The following is a 20,677-nucleotide window of genomic DNA, read 5'->3' as shown; positions in this document are numbered from 1 at the left end:
GAGGTGAGGGGGAGACAACACAAGGTGGTAAAATCCCTTGCTGTGAAACCTAACAGACTTGAGTTCAGTCCCTGAAACCTGTGATGGAAGGAAAGAACAGAGGAATCCTGAAAGTTGGCTTTTGACCTCCATATATGGGCCATGGTACATGCACTTACATACACATATGCACAAATACTAATAAATAAAATTTAAAAATCACCCCTCTTTCTGACGCAGCTTCTATGATGCTTTGTTGTAATAGCATGATTACTGGCTTGCCACTGTCTTTGGCCTAAACTCTTATATAAGTTCAATAAACGTTTGTTAAATGGCTAAATTACAAGATGAAGTAGTGGGGGAATAGTAGTGTCTATTTAAAAGTCTAGAGATTAGGGCTGGCAGGATGACTCAGCGGATAAAGGTGATTGTCACACAACTCTGGCCGCCTGAATTGGATCTCCAGAACCCACATAAAGGTGAAAGGACGGACTCCACAGAGTTGTTCTCTGACCTCACATCATGCGTATGTACACAAAAGTAATAACAAAATCTAGACATGAAAGATCCAAATGTGGTTGTACTAGTGTTAGGAATAGTGCCTGGTTACATGGTATTTTATATACTTAGGTATTACAAGCCCTTTATATTATTAGTATTATCATTATTTTGAGAAATGTTATTACCATAGTCCAAGACTGGCCTGGAACTTACTGTGTAGCCAGTCTTTCTGCCTCAGTCTTCTGACTGAGGGTAAAGGTGTGAGCCGCCATGTCCAGCTTTGTGTTTCTTTGTGTTAGTTAGAAAAACATGGGGTTGGGGATTTAGCTCAGTGGTAGACTGCTTGCCTAGCAAGCGCAGGGCCCTGGGTTCCGTCCTCAGCTCTGGGGGGAAAAAAAGCAGAAAAACATGTAAAAGATAACACTTTGTGGATGTGATTGTATGCTGTCAATTAGTGAGTGTTCTTTAAAATTAACAGATTTCTACTCCCTTCTCTTTACATAATTATGCACAAAAAGTCATTAGTAGTGGAGATTTAAAAAAAAAAAAAGCCCTTTGCAAACCCTAGCACTCTCCACAATCGTGTAACAGATTTCCTAGGGAGGACACCCCCCTACCCCCCATACACATACCTAGTTACTCAAATAGGGAACTGATTGAGAGAACAAAGTACATACACTATCAAAGTCCTACTTGGTGAACCAATGAGTTTTATTAGGGTTATTTACAGGGGCAGAAAGGACTCAAAAGACAGTTGTATCACCAAAGCTGGAAAACCTAGTAGGCAGCTCAACTGGTTGGGGAGTGTCCATTCCAGATGTCTCAGCTGGTTTGGGCCTCTTCCAGGGAGCTCAGCTGGTCTCTGTTCCCAGGGGGCTTGTCTGAGTGTGACTCTTAGCAGTCTTTACTATTTATATATTCTTGGGGAAAGAGAGACCTAGTAAGTCTAGCCAGTTTCAGGGACTTCCTGTAGCTGGTTTGAGTTGTTTACTTTCTATCATGAGCTTCCCTGCAGGATGGAATGTTTTATCTCCAGGAAGCTGCTAGTCAGCCACAATCCTCTTACTGTATCAGTTAGTCTGCATTTGTCCAGTCTTTGTGTGTATAACCTTAAACTAGCATCTATTGTAATATTAACTGTCAGAGCTGGGGAGACGGCTCAGCAGATAAAGGGCTTGCTGTGTGACCGTGAAGACCCGAGTTTGGATCCCCAGCCCCTTACATAAAGGGGAGACAGACAGGAGGCTCCCTTGGCCTGGCTTGCCAGCCCTTCTTGCCAGTCAGTGAGATCCAGGTTCAATGAGAGCAGTAGAGGAGACACCTGCTCCCCCCCCCCCCCCCCCCCCCCCCCGCCTCTGCATGCCCGCGCACACATACACCAACACATACACACAAAATAAAACGGTGAACTTCAGAAGACAAAATATATTCTGTTTTGTAGTAGTATTAAGTGGCCTTTTAATCTAGTAAGCTGACTGGTATATTTAGTGAAAGGTGTATTTTCATTTTTTTTTAATATTGGAAATAACCTCTGTCCCCTGAGCTTCTTTGTTTTTTCCTTTTTGCAGTGCTGGGGATTGAACGGAGGGTGTGCAGAGTTCCCAGCCCCAGCCGCTTGCTAGCTTCCTTTTTCAGAGGGAATCTGTTTCATTTACTCTTCTTTGAACAGTTATTTCTGTGTATGAGTGTTTTGACTGTGTGTGTGTACGTATATCACAGGCATGCAGTGTCTGTGGAGGGCAGAAGAGGGTGGTGGATCTCCTGGAACTGGTGTTACAGACAGCTGTAAGCTGCTGTGGGGATACTGGGAACTGAACCTGGGTCCTCAGAGAGCAGCAAGTGCTTTTAACTGAGCCATCTCGACAACCCCTGTTTCATTTGCTTTTTAAGATGTAATTAAACATTTCTTTAACAATTACTTTATGTGTACAGGTATTTTGCCTTCATGTATGCCCATGCACGACATTCATGCCTGGTGCTTGGGGAGACCAAAAAGGGCATTTGATTGCCCTGGAACTGGAGTCATAGATATGAGCTGCCATATGGATGTTGGGAATTGAACCTGGGTCCTCTGGAAGAGCAGCAACAGTTCTTAATCCTGAGCTATCTTTCCAGCCCCTAATGTAGTTTTTAAAAATAGCATATAAAATAATGGATTTCTTTATGACCTTTTTATGCATGTATAGAGATGATTTATTCTGAGATAATTTCCTAAAGTAAATTTGTAGCTGTTGTTTATGGCTTGAAGGTAGTGTAATGGTTTTCTTAGATTTCCTCAGAGGTAATAGCAAAGCAATATTAAGATTGTAAAATACATTATCTGCATAGCCATAAGAGCACTTGCTGTTCTTGCAGAGGAGCCAGGCTTAATTCTCTGTATGTACATGGCCCTCATCTGATGCCCTCTTCTGGCCTGCGTGAGCAACAGGCATACAGATAGTGCACATAAAACCAGGCAAAACATCCATGTGCATTTAAAAAAGAAGTAAGTCAAAGGAAACTTGTGTATTTCTCTGTTTTAGCCGGGGTCTTGCTGGCCTTGGCTTGTGGCAGTCTTCTGCCTCTGCTAGGATTGCAGACATTACACCTGGCATAAACTATCACGTTCTTCTTTTTTTGAAGTTTGTGCGTGTGTGCGTGTGTGTGTGTGTGTGTGTGTGTGTGTGTGTGTGTGTGTGTGTGTGTGTGTGTGTGTGTGTAGGTCTTCCACGGAATGTGTATAGAGGCCAGAAGACAAGTGCAGGTGTCTTTCATTGGCATCCATCTGGAAACAGGGTGTCTTGTTGCTGTGTAACCCGGCTAGCTGGCCCATGACCATAAACTTCAGGAGGTTGTCATGTCTTTGCTATAGGAGCCTTGAGTTCTGGGGATCTGGATTCAGGGTCTCATGGTATGGCAAGTGCTTTACCCACTGAGTGATCTCCCAATCCCAAACAGCCACAGTTCTTAATCGGTCTCGAGTTTCTAATGCTATTATTAGAGCCAGGTGTGGTAGTGTGACCAGTAATCCCCGTACTCAGGGAGTGGCGCTTCAAAATGAACCAAACATTCCAAAACCCAGACGTGTGTATGTATTCTTTTTATGTATTATTACACTGTCAGCTCCAACAAACCCTTTCCACCTGTCTTTGCAAGTTTCTGTATTGAGTATCCTTAGGTCTTGATAGCGTGAATAAGAGAAGTAAAAATAATGAGCCAGGCATGGTGGCACACATCTTTATTCCCAGTACTTGGGAGGCAGAGGCAGGTGGATCTCTGAGTTCGAGGCCAAGCCTGGTCTACACAGAGTGAATTCCAGGACAGCCAGGGCTACAAAGAGAAACCCTGTTTCAAAAAACCAAAAGTAAATAAATAAAATAAAATAAATACTGTCTTCAATCAGTTTTAAAATACTGGATTGTAATAAATAGGGACTCTGTGCCATGGTGGCACATGCCTGTAATACCATCGTTTTGGAGGCTGAGGCAGTATGGTTGCTTCAAGATTGAGGTCAGCCTGGGCTACATATCAAGGCTATCTCATCCCCTTCATCTTGCTATAACAAAGGGACTCTGTAGTGGAAATGTCCCCCCTCCCCCAAGACAGGTTGGCCTCGAACTCAGAGATCCGCCTGCCTCTGCCTCCCGAGTGCTGCGATTAAAGGCGTGCACCACCACTGTGAGACCTGGAAATGTTTTACTCGGGATTTAGAGGCACATTTTAAGTAGGATTTTACTATCTAAACACTTCTTTTTAATGTGTGTGACCAGGCACAAGTTACTTTCTTTAGCAGTTAGCTCTGCTGATGTTGTAGTTTGCCTGGAAACTGGAGTACTGTTGCTCAGTATTCCCTCTCGTGGGTGCTGGGAATAGTTCGTGTAGTTTTTGAGATGCCGTGTTAGGTAGACAGTAGTTCCCGTCATAAACTGTGTATTTAAGGAAGGACACACACACATACACACACACAAGTGCACATCTCACTTGTTTTCTACTGGAAATCTTTGAGCCACTCAAAGTCAGCATCAGTGTTGTCCTAAGGGTTGCCCTCAGGAAATTCCGTTTTCCTCAAGAGGCAGAGAGAGGCCTATAAGCTTCTGTTGATCTTCTGAGGAGGGCTAGACCACCTCACTGTCCCGTTTCCGGATGTTGTCCATCATACTCCGGAGAGGGTTGGGCTCGCTTTTCAAGTCCTTCACAGTTTTGTTCTTGGCCCAGCAGCAGCAGTCGAGTGCCTCGTAGAGGAAAGCCAGGACGACTAAGGACACCACGGTGAACATGAACAGCAGCAGGATGACAAAGCAGGCCGTGTTCCAGTTGTCGTGGAACGGGTAGATGGTTTGCACTTGGAAGCCCAGGCCCTGGGGAACGGAGGGCGTGGTCTCGTTCCAGTGGCCAGAAGCCATCCTTGGGGCCCCACTTGTTTACTGCTGTTTGAGATCTACACAGAGGGAGAAAATGAGTATTTATAACCAAACGAGAGACCTGTGCCTTCAGATCTCAGCACTGAAGTTCCTTAGTGGATTCATAGAGTCACCGTGGGCTTTACCTACTGTCTAACGTCTAACAAAAGTGATGACTGAATCACATTTCAAGTTTTTTGTGTTTATGCCAACCAGTAAATTACACCCTAGTTTTTATGGATTTCACTTATTAGATAGTGTTTAGGACTTAGACACACACAGATAGAAGAAAATTTTACGTATGGGATTTACTGCTAATAAAGAGTAAAAACAGGCAGCTTGAAGCTTGACTAAAGCAGTATCGGTGAGCAATTATCCTTGGGAAGTCTTGTCACGCTTCGGGTGCTTCTCACCTGGGTTAGGGTGTTTCTGTTTCCTTTTGCCTCTTCCGTCAATTTGGATCTGAATCTAGAAATTGTAGCTGAATATAAAGTAACAGGAAGAGAAAAGCCAAATCCTGACAGTTTTCAGTAGGAGGACAAACTAAAGTTTAAGATGAAAGTTGTCTGGGATTACTAATTAGTTGTAGATAAAAGTCTCGAGTGTTTTATAAACCTAAGTGACTGTGGACAGTCATCTTTAAAGTGGATAAGTTTAGGGCTGGCGAGATGGCTCTGGAGGTAAAGACGCTGACTGCCAAGCCTAATGACTGACTGTGATCTCCAGGTCTGCGTGGTGGAGAGAACTGACTGTAAGTTTGCCTCGGGCCCCCAAGGCATGGGAAATGTGCCCCCCCTACAAATACAGTTTTTAAAAGCAGATAAATTGAGTTCTTTAAGAAGTGTCAGTTATTAATTTCATAAAGTAAGCTAATGAGTTAAATTTCTGTTTTTATACGAGTAGGCTCCTTCCTTGGCTGCTTTTTTTTTTTTTTATGGTGGTCCTAAATTTGGTATGTAGTTAAGGATGATTTTGAACTTTGGATCTTTTTTTCTTTGCCTATTTAGTGCTGAGATTATAATAGTATGTTATTATCCTTGCTAATTTCAGTATTTATAATGTTGTTAACCTGATACTTGTTATACCTTACATGAGAAGGTGAAGATTGAAAAATTGCTAGTATAAAATACGGTAATTAGCCGGGCGGTGGTGGCGCACGCCTTTAATCCCAGCACTCGGGAGGCAGAGCCAGGCGGATCTCTGTGAGTTCAAGGCCAGCCTGGGCTACCAAGTGAGCTCCAGGAAAAGGCGCAAAGCTACACAGAGAAACCCTGTCTCGAAAAACCAAAAAAAAAAAAAAAAAAATACGGTAATTAATTTTCTTTTTCTTTTTTGGAATAGAGTCTCACTATGTAGCCTTGGCTGACGTGGAGACCTGGCTGGCTTCAAACTCAGAGGTCTGCCTGCCTCTGATTCCCAAGTGCTGGGATTAAAGGCGTGTGCCACCATACCCAGTCCCCCATTATCTTGATTTTTTAAAAAACATTTTTAAGGAGTTACTAAATACCTATCCAGTATATAAAAGAAAAGAAAAAAGGAAATAAAAACATGATTGTATTTTCTTAATTCACTGATACTTTTATGCTTTTTCTTTACTACATACTTGTAAACAGTGTTTCATGTGTATTTACAACAAATGTTAATTACCCACTGTGTACTGAGTGGTTTTTCTAAATTATAGAGATGTCTTTTATTTGTATATTTTGTGTAAAGAAGACTTCAACATAGTACATGAAGAGTATAACCCTGACATTGTTACACGCCTGTGATCCCAGCACTTGGGAGACAGATGCAGGAGGAACCTGAGTTTGAGGCCAGCCTGGGCTACATTGGGACTTCCAGAGAGGTCTCAGCTGTACAGTGAGACCTTTATCATAAAAGCAAGTAAGGCAGGGAGGTGGTGGCGCACGCCTTTAATCCCAGCACTCGGGAGGCAGAGCCAGGCGGATCTCTGTGAGTTTGAGGCCAGCCTGGGCTACAGAGTGAGTTCCAGGAAAGGTGCAAAGCTACACAGAGAAACCCTGTCTCAAAAAACCAAAAAAAAAAAAATAAAATAAAAAAAAACAAACGAAAACAACAACAACAAAAAGCAAGGAAGAGCAAGTGCTCCAAGTTGATCTTCATTTACCAGGGTTGGCCCTTCTGTGCCTTACCCGCTTGCTTCTGTCACATGCGTCATTGGGTATTATTCAGTCTAGAAATATTTCAGTACTTATTTCTAAAAGATGAAGATGTCTCTAAATACAAGCAGGGTGTTATTTCCACACCCCAACTGTGAAGTCATATTGGTTAAATTTGTCTTCCTAATACCAGAATGTTATAACTTTTACCAAAGTTACGTTTTCTAAGTTCTAAATCAAGTTTGTTTTTACAAAATCCAATCTCTCTGGCTAGCCTCTTGCTGGCTTCCTGTATTTGAAGGTTAGATTTATTAGCTGAAGTCATAAGTAAAGGCTTAAATACATATTTTGTGTGAACTTAAGAGACTTCTGTTTCATGGTACTTGATTACTTTTCATTCTTTAGTGGGTGACAACATGCTTAATGGGTGGTATGTGACCTTTTTTTTTTTAAAGTTTATTTTATATGCATTGGTGTGAAGGTGTCAGATCCCCTGGAACAGGAATTACAGCCATAATCTGCCATGTGGGTGCTGGGAATTGAATCCAGGTCCTCTGGGAGAGCAGCCAGTGCTCTTAACCACTGAGCCCTCTCTCCAGCCCCGTAACTGACTTTTATTATTTCCGGGACATATCAAGTTACATTGTCAGTAAGTGACGTATGCCACTTCGCACTACATTTCATTCAAGCCGTGTCTCAAGACCCAGGATTTCAAAGTGACTTTATCGGAGTGGGCGGGGGGGGGGGGGGGGGGGGGGGCTGGAGAGATGGCTCAGTGGTTCAGAGCACTGGCTGCTCTTCCAGAGGACCTGGGTTCAATTCCCAGCAACCACACGGCAGCTCACAACTAACAACTGTAATCAGTGCCAAGTGATCTGACACCCTCATACAGACATACATGCAGACAAAACACCAATGAACATAAAATAAAAATAAATCAAAATTACCTTATCCTTGGAATGTTCTCTTCAGAGCAAATTTTTTTTTATAATTTAAAATTGATTTTTCTCATACAATATATTGTGATAATGGTTCTTCCCCGTCATATGCCTTCTAGTTCCTTCCTACCTTCCCTCCCATCTGGATCCATACCCTTCCTGTTTCTCCTTAGAAAACAGTTAGGCATTTCTGGAATAATAATGAAATAAGATAAAACAAAAGCAAATCGGAATAATACAAAAACCAAACTAAAAAGAGCCAAAGGAATGCACAGGAAACAGATGCAGAGATACACCCATACACGTCAGGTGTGCACACACATAGGGATCCCATAAAAACATAAAACTGGAAGCTGTAATGTATATGCAAAGGACTTACAAGGTTCAAAAAAATGCCTTGACTTAACATTATGAGCCAGAGATCCTTCAAGGAAGCTACTGAGTTCCTTTGGTGTTGACCATCTACTGTTGGGCATGGGGCCTGCCCTTAAGAGTGATTTGTTTCCCCAGTGAGAATCCCTTGGAGAAAACTAAGTTTTCATTCACAAGTGGCTATCAGTTGGAGATAGCTTCTGGGTTAGGGATAAGATGCACCTGATGCACACCCTGTGGGGCACATTTTTATGAGAAAAAAAAACAAAACCAAAAAACCAAAAACAAAACAAGCTGCCTTATGCTTTATGGTACCGTTGTCATATAATGCAGTATTAAGTTGTGCCTCTTAGGTTGTGTGGTGTGGATGCCCTGATAGGCTGATCCAGTGTATGTGTTGTCGAGGTCTCTGAGTCTAAACACCATGGACACAAACGTACAGGTACTCAGAAACTTGGTTAGAGATGGAATTTAGGTGTGTGGGTTGTGGGTAGGTGTGGTATATATGTGTCATGGCTAGGTCCTTTTTACCTGGCTTCTTTAATAAAGGTACTTGTCTATGTGACTTTACAATGTTTGTCTTTTGAAACACCTTTAAGATTTATGACACTAGTATAATGTGAATATTCATGCAAGGAACCTATCTATATATTGTCAGTTTTTATGTTAACATGAATGAATTTTCAGATTTTTTTTCCTATTTTTTTGGCGGGGGCGGGGGGGGGGGGGCGTTCTGAGACATGGTTTCTCTGTGTAACTCAGAGATCTGCCAGTCTCTGCCTCCCAAGTGCTGGGATTAAAGGCAGGCACCACCACTGCCCAGCTTCAGATTCTCTGAAGAGCAGAGGTAACAGTGATGGATGGAAGACCCAGACTTCACCAGAGCCTTGTTTGTGTTAGGAGCTCCCTGCCTTTGCCTTATATCCCCACCCTAGATAGTGTACTTTATTTACATGTGAGACTTCATATAGTCCTTATGCTTGCAATGACCGTGGAGTAACAGTATGCTTACCAAAGGCCCTTGTGTTTTGCTGGAAGTGTCTGTTTAGAAAGGAGTGTTTATGAGTGGTGGTTAGAATAAGAATGCTCCCCATCGGCTCACATATTTGAATGTTCAGTTACCAGGGAGTGGCATTATTTGAAAAGATTAGAAGGTGTGGCCTTGTTGGAGGAAGTGTGTCACTGGGGGTGGGCTTTGACATTTCAAAAGCCCCTGCCAGGCGCAAGCTCTCTTCTTGCGGATCAGGAGGTAGCTCTCAGCTACTGTTCCAGTGTGCCTGTCTGCCTGCTGCCATGTTCCTCACCACGATGATGGTGCTAAACCTCTGAAACTTTAAGCAAGCTCCAGTTAAATGCTCTCTTTCCTGAGAGTTGCCGTGGTCAAGGTGTCTCTTCCCAGCAATAGAACAGTGACTAAGAAAGACCGTGTATTCCAAGCTTAGGTTGTATGTTAGGACGTTTTGCCACTTTCAACAGTGTTGAAACTGGTGAGGAAATCAAGACATTGTTGCTTTAGTTAGCTCCTCTACATACCTGAAACAAGTCACACGTGTGGTAGACATCACACCCCACCTTCAGTTTACTGTGTATTCCTCCAAAGTAGAGAGAAGATCCAGTAATCTGTTGTGTGTTAGATTTAAGGTAAAGACTACATTTTGTGGCAACGGATTTGGTTTAACTAAGCACTCAAAAAGAAGTACATCATCAAGATTTCCTATTCTAGACTACATTTTTCCAGTTAACATGAAATTTGTTCAAGGAAATGCTGTAAGCATGTTATAAAAACTGGGAGAAAATGATTAAAAATAGAAACAATAATAGTCTTATACTTGGTGGATCCTCCCTTTATAATTTTATTATAGGAATGGGAAGCCTTAAAGCAAATCATATAATTTTAGGTAGGTTTTATTTCATGTTATTTTTGCTATGTTCCTTTTACCTGTTCAGCTTTTTCAAAAGGCCCCAGTGGAATATTTATGGTCTTGTGGTTTTGGGACCCTAGATCACCAGATTAGAAATTATGATTTAGCTCTATTTATGGTAAAAAGTTGTAAATTGAATTCTCTGGAACTTTTAAGTACACCACTTTGAAATACGATCAGTTAATCATAATAGCCTTTAAATGTAGAGCAACTCATTTAATTTAAGCTCTGAGACTCTGAGATAGGGTGTACTTGAAAGATGACTTGGTGAACAGTAACAGCCTCCATTTATGCTAATTATAGACATACTATATGAAAATGTAGGCCGTTAACGAATGCTCAACCAATTTGAAATGGTAAGGTGTAAATTAACTTATTTGACAGTTGTTCTCTGTGTTACTTGGCTCCCATATTTCCTGTGGTAAGCAAGAATGGTTTCTAGGTAATTAACCTGCTGTGCTGAACCTGAGAGATGGAGTATCTTGTTACAGCAGCCTTTTGAGTTTTTCAAGATACTGTTTGTGTAACCTGAACGCTGATGAGGAAACAAAAGGAATAGAAATTATGAAAACAGGAGAAAAAACCCAAACCTTAGTAGTAAATATCGATAGCATCGAGGTGAAGGGTGAAAGGTGGACATTTATTTGGTTAAGTACAGTCTATCGTGGAGAGCTAGCATCTGCTGAAGAAGATTGTCATCTTCAGATGCTATTTACAGAAATTTGGTTGATTACTCTGAGCCAGGAGAATAATTTTACTACATACTATTACTGTTCTTTCTTAACCAGCTCTTCTTAGGACACATTTAATTTTAAGATGTAGTTTATCAAAAATTTGTATGTATCTAATACCAGTTTAAGAATAATTTATTTTGAATTTTTATGTGGCTTATGATGAAAAGATATTTTAAAAGATTTTTGTGTAATAACATGGCTTATATTTTATGGTAAGGTAGATTTTACTGTGAGGAATTATTTTAATGAAGATGTTGGGGAAATCTGATGTTCTATAAATTATCTTTGCTTATAGTATGATACAACTCATAATGATACGTGTTAAAGTGTTTTTAATATAAAAATTATAACTGGTATTTTCTTGGCATTCTCTCTATTAGTACTCAAAGTCAAATACAAATAATTTGAATTATCTTTCTCCATAACTGCTTTTTACCAGGCAATATAATTTGTACATATAATCAGAAAGCTTTAGCCAAGGCTTTGCTATTCTAGATTTTTTTTTCTTTGAGAAACATCCTTTGTTAAGACAGACCGGACTTCTGAAATGAATTTGCTTTGAGAAAATGAAATTAGCAAAGACCCAGGTTAACATCAAATGCTTTTGTCTTACTGAAGGTCCGAATAGATCAGATTAGTAGAAAATGTAATGAATTTTCCATTAAGGGACAGATGGTAAGGATGCTTATCAAATAGCACAGGGCAGTCGTCATTTTCATGATAAAATCCTACAAAATAATGGGTTAATACATTGCTTTTATGTTTTCTGTAGGCATAATGCTTTCTGCTTGATTTTTTTTTTTTTTTCATGGTAAAATATTTTCCTACTGCTTCCGAAGGATATGGATACTGAATAAAAAGGATCAAATAAGCCTACCTCTTGTCTGGAAAGATGCTGCTGAAGCGATGGTATCGTCTGTTAGTAATGCAGTCCAGTGCACAGCCAAGATGGAGCTGTGCTTCTATTGGTTGGCTGTATAATGCAGCTGACTGTTTCCTCTGTGCTCATTTGCATGAAGTCCTGCCGTCTTGAGGAGAGAGAGGATCATTCATAAATTGAATAGAGCTGTCTGGGGTATCAGCTGCCACCCCTCTTAAAAATGTTTTTTTGTCTTTAAGCTAATTTTTCACATAGAAACAGATTGATGATTTGTTTTTTATTTTTTTTTCCTATAAAAATTCACATCCCTCTGAATAGTTCAGTGCTGGGGCTAGATTACAGTCTCTAGAGGCAGTTACCTAGGAAACAGCAGCCAAGGTTAACCACCTTGGTAAAATGCTAACAGGAAATGGATATAAAATCCCATAAATAAGCTTAAAATTAACCAAAAAAAATTGTTTTGTTTTCCCTCAATATGTTCTCAAGTCTTGACTTCTGGAGTTATGAACAAATAGTGATTGTATTTGGGAGAAATTTTGAGGGAATAGAAATAATGCTTTAGTTCTTTTTTTTTTTTTTTCCTGAGACAGGGTTTCTCTATGTAGCTTGCACCTTTCCTGGAACTTGCTTTGGAGACCTGGCTGGCCTCGAACTCACAGAGATACACCTAGTTCTTTAAGTTAGAGTTAGTTTAGGTTGGTAGTTTTTTTTTTTTTTTTTCTATTCTAAATTTTAAGATATGTTTTTAGTGTAACTGACTGTTCATTGTCATTTTTAGTTATGGTGATGAGAGTTTGGCCTAATAACAGAATCAAGAATTATTTTTAATTAAAGGAATAGCTCCTTTTTAATTTAATTTTTTTTTAATTTTTTTTTTTTTTTTTTTTTTTTGGTTTTTCAAGACAGGGTTTCTCTGTGTAGCTTTGTGCCTTTCCTGGAACTCACTCTGTAGCTCAGGCTGGCCTTGAGCTCACAGAGATCCGCCTGGCTCTGCCTTCCGAGTGCTGGGATTAAAGGCATGTGCCACCACCGCCCGACTTTTTAAACATTTTTTTTTTTAAATTAATTTTTTATGTGTACTGGTGTTTTGCCTGTGAGGGTGTTGGTGTTGCAGACAGTTGTGAGCTGCCATGTGGGTGTTGGGAATTGAACCCTGGTCCTTTGGAAGAACAGCCAGTGCTTTTACCTCTGAGCCATCTCTCCAGTCCAAGGAGTAGCTCTTAAAAGGGGAGAGCTGGGCGTGGTGGTGCACACTTTGAATTCCAGCACTCAAGTAGCAGAGGCTGGCCTGGTCTGCATAGTGAGTTCTATTGTTGAGATAGGGTCTTCTGTAGCCCAGGATAGCCCTGGACTTGTTATGTAGCAGAGTATGAACTTAAAATAGTGTGTGTGTGTGTGTGTGTGTGTGTGTGTGTGTGTGTGTGTGTGTGTGTGTGTGTAGTGTGTTTAATGGATGGATGCCTTTGGAGTCCAGAAGAGGGTATTAGATTTCCTGGAGCTAGAGTTCCAGAGTTGTGAGCTGCCAGATGTAGGTGTTGAGAACTGAATTCATGTGACCTCTGGAAGAACAGCAAATGGGTTTTTTTATTTTAATTTTTTTGAGATAATATAATTATGCCATTTCCCCTCTCTTTCCTCCTTCTGACCCCTCCCATGTACCTCCTCTTTTGTCATCCTCCTGCCTCAGCCTACCAGATTTCAAGATTATAGATTATGCCACTACCCCTGGCTTTTGAAATCGTTTGGAAATGCATATCAGTAAGGCATTCTTAATATTACTGTTAGTTTTGGAAGCATAGTAGACTTTAATATGCCAATCGAGTTACTTTTCAAAAGTATAAGCTATTTCTAAGGGAAAATTCCAAAAGACATTGCATTTTAGTATCAAAGGACAGAAAACATTCAGTAAACACTTTTTACTGATTTCAAATGGGGTATTATGTGGCATCTAGAATCTGTTTTGGATCTCTGACAATTGCTATATTTGACTTGTGGTTGTGGTAATGCAATCTTCTGTTGAAATGCTTATTACCAAGCTGATGCCAGAGATGGCTTCCCCTCTTTTTTCTTTAGTCCCACTCTCCTTGTGTATCAGCTGTGTGGGCAGTTGGTATCTGACCTGCTGCCTTGCTAATAGAATGTGTGTGTGTGTGTCGGAAATGCTTTTCTTGTATTTATAGTGAATTCTGTAATGTTTCTGTCTGGCTCAAATGCATTGTGATACAGCGATGGCATCAGGGCTCTGTCTGTAGGGAGGCGACAAAATGGTAAACATTTTGAAACAGTATGTAAAGATTTCTGAGAGAGGAAGTGGGGGGTAAGGGAGATGAAGAGGGCATTATGGGGTGATAGATGTCTATCCATCCATCACTCATTTCTTATATTTATAATGTTCTCTTGTCTAATTATTGGAGGACTCTAAGCAAGTTTAAGGTGGGAGTAGAATGTGATCAAGGTATTTGTAAGAGAATTGTATTTTGAGCTGGGTGTGGTGGCACAGGCCTTTAATTCTAGCCGAGGAGGCTGAGGCAGGTGGATCTCTCTGATTTGGAGGCTAGCCTGGTCTACTAGTTAAGACTCTTATCTTAAAACAGACAACAACAAGTTTAAAGTGTTTGTATTTGGGCTAGGGGTATAGCTCACTGTTAGAGTGCTTGCCTAATCCACACAGGCCCTGAATTTGACCCCCAGCACTCTCCTTCCCCAAACTATTTTAATGCTTTTAAATTATAGTTAGCCTAGGATATGTCATAATCTTATAGTCCCAGCACTTTGGAGGCTGAGGTGGAGGATGGTGAGTTCAAGACCAGTGTGTACTAGAGTGAGACCCTCTCTCTAAAGAAGGGTGGGTGAGGGGTGGGAATTGATGATTCAACAAACATACATGGATTTTGTGAGTTTTGCCAAAATATTACAGGATAGACTTCATTAGATGAAATAATTCAAAGAAAAATATTTTACCAAAGTTAAAATCATTTTCATTGCTCAAGTCATAATAGCATATTATATGAAAATATTATAATAATTCTTTTGAACTTTATTTTCAGATCATAGCAATGGATCATTTAACTTGAAAGCACTATCTGGAAGCTCTGGATATAAGTTTGGTGTTCTTGCGAAGATTGTGAATTACATGAAAGTAAGTACTCACATAACAAAAGTCCCTTTAGTTTTTTTGACAAAATAAAAAGGGAGTTAGAAGATGGGGTTTTCAGAAGTTAGGTATTTATATAAATATGCCAAGATTTATCAAATTATTCATTTTAGTATGTGTAGTTTATTATATGTTGATTATACTTAAAGAAACCCCTAAAATATTTAATGTTTCCAGTCTTTTGCCCTCTGTTAAACTGACATTACAGTAATGCACTCAATTATGTTTGATTTAATTTACATTATAGTCAAGTATACAACTTAAGCTCACCAGTTGACTTAAAAAGAGTACGTCCATGCAGTAGACACATGGCCCAGAAAAACATCTATGAGAAGATGGGCGTAGTTTTTAAGCTAGTTCCTTCATTCATATGAGAAATAAAAACTGCACAGTTCAAGCAGATGATGGCGACTGATTCTCTGCTTGGAGGTTAAGAAACTCACCGAGGATCTTCGGAAACATTGACTCCAAAGAATTAGAAGCTGGGTGTCTGGCTGTGTCTGAATTGTGGAGTTTGTACTTGATTTCCAGTAGGAACATCTTAGTTTGTATTTCTCCGTATCAGATGACAGTAAATTCTGACTGTTGAGTCCAGTCACCTATTGCCCTATGTGTTAAACCGTTATGACCATCTACTTCTGACAGTTGGGTGACTCCTGGAGCTGTCAGTCAGTCAGTCGGAGGAAACTGACAGTGTTTTTGCCTTCTGATTTGAGTTGCTTTGCAGTTATTGAGAAGAAGTTGATTGGGGTAGGTTGATTCAGTTCGATTTGTATGTAACAGTGATCCATCCCTCAAGGAAAGGAATGTAATCCTTTTCTTTTGGTAGTTACTGCTTGTTAGTTATTGGCAGGATGATAAAATGGAATCTGGCACCAAGTCTGCTGTTTTTAGATTTTGTAGGTTGAAGTGCAGAGAAATGAATGTTCATAAAGCCAAGATAATTCTAATGGAGGTTTTGTGATGAGCACAGTTGTCTAGGTCATGGGCCACAAACCACCTGGAGCTCCAGCTTTGCGGCAGCCATCATTTGACACACACCCCAGTGGGGACTACTGACTGTCAGAGGGTTTGGTGTGTGCTCAGTCACTGTTTCCGTCCTCAGCGTGCACACACACACACACACACACACACACACACACACCAGTGGGGACTACTGACTGTCAGAGGGTGTGGTGTCTGCCCAGTCACTGTTTCCATCCTCAGCGTGTACACACACACACACACACACACACACACACACACACACACACACACACACACACACACACACCAGTGGGGACTACTGACTGTCAGGGTTTGGTGTCTGCCCAGTCACTGTTTCCGTCCTCAGCCTCTAGAAGATGAGTCAGAAAGGTAGGAGTAGAGCTATAGTGTGCCTGTGTGAGGCCCTGGGTTCGGTCCCTAGCACTGCAACACTAGGAGACTCACAAGTTTCATCGCCAGTGGCCAGTGCGTGTGGTGGTCGGGGGACAACTCAGAAGTTGGTTTTCTCCTACATTGTGGGGTCTGGGGATCAAACTCGGGCATTGGGTTTGGCATCAGGCACCTTTACCTACTGGGCCATCTTACTGGCCTTTTTTTTTTTAAGACCTGGTCTTAAAATGTAATTCTGCCTGCCTCTGAGATAAAGGTACATGCCACTTATGGGTTTTATGTAGCATAATTAGAACAGCAAAATACCTTTGTTACCTAAAGGAAATGGCTCCCCAGTTGATACTGCTTTAGCTCTTTATGCATCTTTAATTTTTTTTTTTTTTTTTGAGCTGAGGACGGAACCCAGGGCCTTGTGCTTACTAGGCAAGTGCTCTACCACTGAGCTAAATCCCCAACCCCCTGTTTTTGTTTTCTGAGCTAATAGTTACGGAATGAACTTGGGAATCCTGAAGAGAATTAGTTAGATAAAGATTTTTTTCCTAGAAATTTAAATTTTTATTTTATTTTTATTTTGCTAGTGTTCTCTTTGCTTTTATCACACTCTCCTGAGAACAGTGTGCTCCTGGATAATACTGACTGGAATTGAGGTGTGTTAGGATTGGAAGAGGAGATAAAGATTTTTTTCCTAGAAATTTAAATTTTTATTTTATTTTTATTTTGCTAGTGTTCTCTTTGCTTTTATCACACTCTCCTGAGAACAGTGTGCTCCTGGATAATACTGACTGGAATTGAGGTGTGTTAGGATTGGAAGAGGAGAAATGGTTTAAAAGACTCAGGGCTTTGTGTGTCCTAGGCAACCACCCACTATTACTGAGCTACATTTTAGGCTGGCCTCAGATGCACTCTTTGGAGGATGACTTCTGACCCTTCTGCCCCCACCGCCCAGTGCTAGGGTTGTGTGTGTGTGGTGGCATGCTGGTTTAGGCTGTGTGTGTGCTAACCAAGCACTCTCTTCAGTGATCTCTATCTCAACTTCATTATGAGATTTTTTTTTTTTTTTTTTTTGGGACAGGGTTTCTCTGTGTAGCTTTACGCCTTTCCTGGAACTCACTCTGTAGCCCAGGCTGGCCTTGAACTCACAGAGATCCGCCTAGCTCTGCCTCCCAGTGCTGGGATTAAAGGCGTGTGCCACCACCGCCCGGCGAGATTTTTTTTTTTTTTTTAAAGATTTATTATGTACACAGTGTTCTGCCTGCAGGCCAGAAGAGGGCACCAGATCTCATTACAGGTTGTTGTGAGCCACCATGTGGTTGCTGGGAATTGAACTCAGGACCTCTGGAAGAGCAGTCAGTGCTCTTAACCTCAGAGCCATCTCTCCAGCCCTATAAATTTGTCTTTTTAAGAAATATTCTTTCACCTAAATTTTATAGATACATGTCTAACTTGGCCCCAAAACTGGGAGGTTGGGAAAGTGTAAGTATAATTGGCATTTCATTGTGTTTTATCTCTGCATCTTTAGAATATAGTAGTCAGTGCTAAAGACTTGGATGAATGAAGAGCAAATGCACAGTTAATGTTTTTTGTTTGGGTTACATTCGATTTTATGCTTTTTCCCCCTGCTTTTCATGGAACATTTTAGTTGTGAAAAGTTGAGAATTAGGAGTTTTACAGGGCTGGACTGAAGCCCAAAGAAAACAGGTTCTGTTGCTATCTGAGGTAGAGCCTTGCGGTTATTTTTGTTTTGAATAAGGAATATATCTCTTAATATAAAATGTAGAATAATATAAAAAGGTTCATACACAGAGGTCATTCTTCCTCCTAATCCTACTGTCTTATCCCTTTTGGTACCCTGTCCACCTTTAGATTGTGGATGTGTTCCACGAGAAGCCATTTTTTAAAACATTTCCCTTCACCTCCAGGTACACACCAAAATGGATGTGGTAGTGAATCTTAGAATCACAGTGTCTTCTGAGACGCCTGTTCAGGAGCCACACCCTCTTCCGAGTCACCTTTGACATTCATGAATCTCCAGTACCCTTCTGCTTACCTATGTGCCTCTTCTTTTAATAAGCCTAGGTGTTTTTGATGTCAGACCCCAGACTAGACAGGTTTTCAGGTATGAGTCCTATCTCCAGCGAGCATTGATGACTTCATTGTTTGTGTCGTCCTGAGCTTTTTGCACAGTGGAGGACACTAGAGGCCGCCTCTTGTCAAGCGTGACCATATGTGTGACTGTGGTCCAGCAGGGCAAGACCACAAAGAGAACTCCTCTGCTCAAAACCTCTGTGTGTAGTGTGGTGTGCTGCAGTTATTATTCTTGTTGATGTTCTTGTTATTGTTCTTGTTGATGGCAGGCCATTAGAGTGCATTCTGTCTTCCTTAAGGGTTGCCTGTTTCCTTCTACCTTAACCAGTGGACGCATCAGACATTGCACTCCTGATCTAAATCTCTTTTTCTGTTAATCTGTGTTTCCCTCCAAGTTTTTTCTTTTCTTTTTAATTGACTCTTAAAATGACTAGAAAAATTTGTTGTTGCTGTTGACCTCCTTTTCAACACATTGGCATCTTGTTATGTAGCCTCCATTAGTTTGAACTAATCATGTAGGTCAGGCTGTACTTGAACTCATCATGTAACCTAGGCTGGTCTTGAACTTGTAATTTTCCTGCCTCAGCCTTCTACATGCTGGGGTTACAGGTGTGTATCCCCACTCCTGGTTTACGGGTTAGTTTGTGGTATTTTTGTTTTCCTTCTGAGTTTAATGTTTGATTTTTATCTCTCTGGTTTTGTATGATTTCATGTTGTTGATCCTGGTATTCATACTTACTACCTCAGATAATAGTGTTGTACATTCCTGAGAAGATTAGTTTATGACTGACTTGATGCACTTAACATTTGAAACTTCCCTCAATAGACACGGCATCAGCGAGGAGACACATATCCTTTAACTCTAGAAGAGATTTTGGATGAGACACAACACTTGGATATTGGACTCAAGCAGAAACAATGGCTAATGACTGAGGTAAGAACGGGCTCAAAACTGTTGTGAAAAATAGGTGATTACGAAAAGAGGTATTTGCTACAGCTCTTTAGAGGGTTTATTTGGAGGGGGTTGGAGGGTGGGGGTGCTAGAGATGAAACCCCGGGCTCAGCATGTGCTAGGACATTCCACTACTGATAGAGCACTCTGCCATTGAGTCATCTCCAACCTGTAGACACATTTTATTGTTTTTCTGGGGAGAGCTGTGGTGTCTGTGTGCCTGTATGTGCGTATGTGAGTAGGGGATGGAGGGAGGGATGAGAGGGAGTCAGGGAGAAGGGGGCAGGGAGCAGGTGCAGGTCTCATTTGGTAGTCCCAGCTGACTTCTGACTAGGACTTCATGAGTCGTCACGCCTGGCTCAGAGTGTTTTTTAATGAATACTGTTATCTGATCATATTTTTACTTTTTCTTGAGACTTGATGTAGAGCCTTTGTTTAATTTAAACATGCACATTTCTATAATTTGTTTAGCTATTTTCATATAATTTTATGTTTTAAAATGTCTTTTAAGACTACATTAAAGTTGTGAAGTCAATTACCAATTTTGTTATAAATAGTATTTTGAATAATAAGCTCATAACTTTATATGGCCATTAATTGTATATTGTATATATGCTTTAGAAAAATTAAAAGCCTGTGATGTTAGGGACAGTAAAACATACTATTGCATTATGACCACTCTATATTTTGGTAGCTGAGTTATCTCTAATTACTGAGAAAAATGATCACGAATGTTATATTTAAATAATCACCATTTGAAGAAAGCCCGAACCAGTCGCGACCATGCCAGTTTGCCAGTGAATGACTTCTGTTTGGGTGTTCACTTCTTTAAGTTGATGCTGAAGCATCCTGTTTTTCGGGACCAGGGATGAGAGTGAGGACCAAATAGGAGCTGGGATGTAGTGGCACAGGCCTGTAATTCCAGCACTGAGAGGGAAAGGCAGGAGGATCAAAAGTTCAAGGACAGCATCGATTCCAGAGTGAGTCCAAAGCTGGTCTGGGCTACAGTTAAAACAACAAAACAACAAATAACACCCCCCGCTCCCGTACCCCCTATATAACCAGATGTAATAATTTCATTGATTTATTTGAGGCAGGGTCTCACTCACAGAGCTCCCCCTGCCTTTGCCTCTCAAATGCTTTGATTAAAGACATGTGGCACCAGCACTGGCCTGGTTCAATTCTTTTACCAAGGAAGGTGTAGTTCTTGATTTTTGTACTATAAAGTGGTGAGCTAGCCCGAATTATTGAAGGTCACAGTCTTCTATCAGTTATTTGGCCACT

At 40.8% G+C, this 20,677-nt stretch overlaps 2 protein-coding genes across 6 annotated transcripts in view; one reads left to right on the top strand and one right to left on the bottom strand.

The window, feature by feature from the left end:
- Window positions 1-20,677, top strand: part of Gtf2e2 (general transcription factor IIE subunit 2) — a 50,420-nt gene that overhangs the window by 7,930 nt on the left and 21,813 nt on the right. For all 5 annotated transcript variants that reach the window (XM_076553526.1, XM_076553527.1, XM_042262571.2 and 2 more), the window contains exons 3-4: window positions 14,873-14,964; window positions 19,268-19,375. In XM_076553526.1, coding sequence (XP_076409641.1) covers window positions 14,873-14,964; window positions 19,268-19,375 — 200 coding nt within the window. The remainder of the gene's footprint in view (window positions 1-14,872; window positions 14,965-19,267; window positions 19,376-20,677) is intronic.
- On the bottom strand, window positions 3,547-12,039 carry Smim18 (small integral membrane protein 18). The gene is made up of 2 exons (XM_015992799.3): window positions 11,823-12,039; window positions 3,547-4,897 (listed from the first exon to the last, which is right to left on the bottom strand). Exon 2 carries the CDS (start codon window positions 4,860-4,862, stop codon window positions 4,575-4,577), a length of 288 nt encoding a protein of 95 aa, XP_015848285.1. The 5' UTR covers window positions 4,863-4,897; window positions 11,823-12,039; the 3' UTR covers window positions 3,547-4,574.

This window comes from Peromyscus maniculatus, chromosome 17, assembly GCF_049852395.1.
Source record: "Peromyscus maniculatus bairdii isolate BWxNUB_F1_BW_parent chromosome 17, HU_Pman_BW_mat_3.1, whole genome shotgun sequence".
Taxonomy (NCBI): Eukaryota; Metazoa; Chordata; class Mammalia; order Rodentia; family Cricetidae; genus Peromyscus; species Peromyscus maniculatus.
This window is presented reverse-complemented; position numbering and strand designations above follow the sequence as displayed.

Excerpts from the sequence above, each read along its gene's own strand:
- Smim18 (XM_015992799.3), bottom strand. The coding sequence starts at position 4,862 with ATGGCTTCTGGCCACTGGAACGAGACCACGCCCTCCGTTCCCCAGGGC.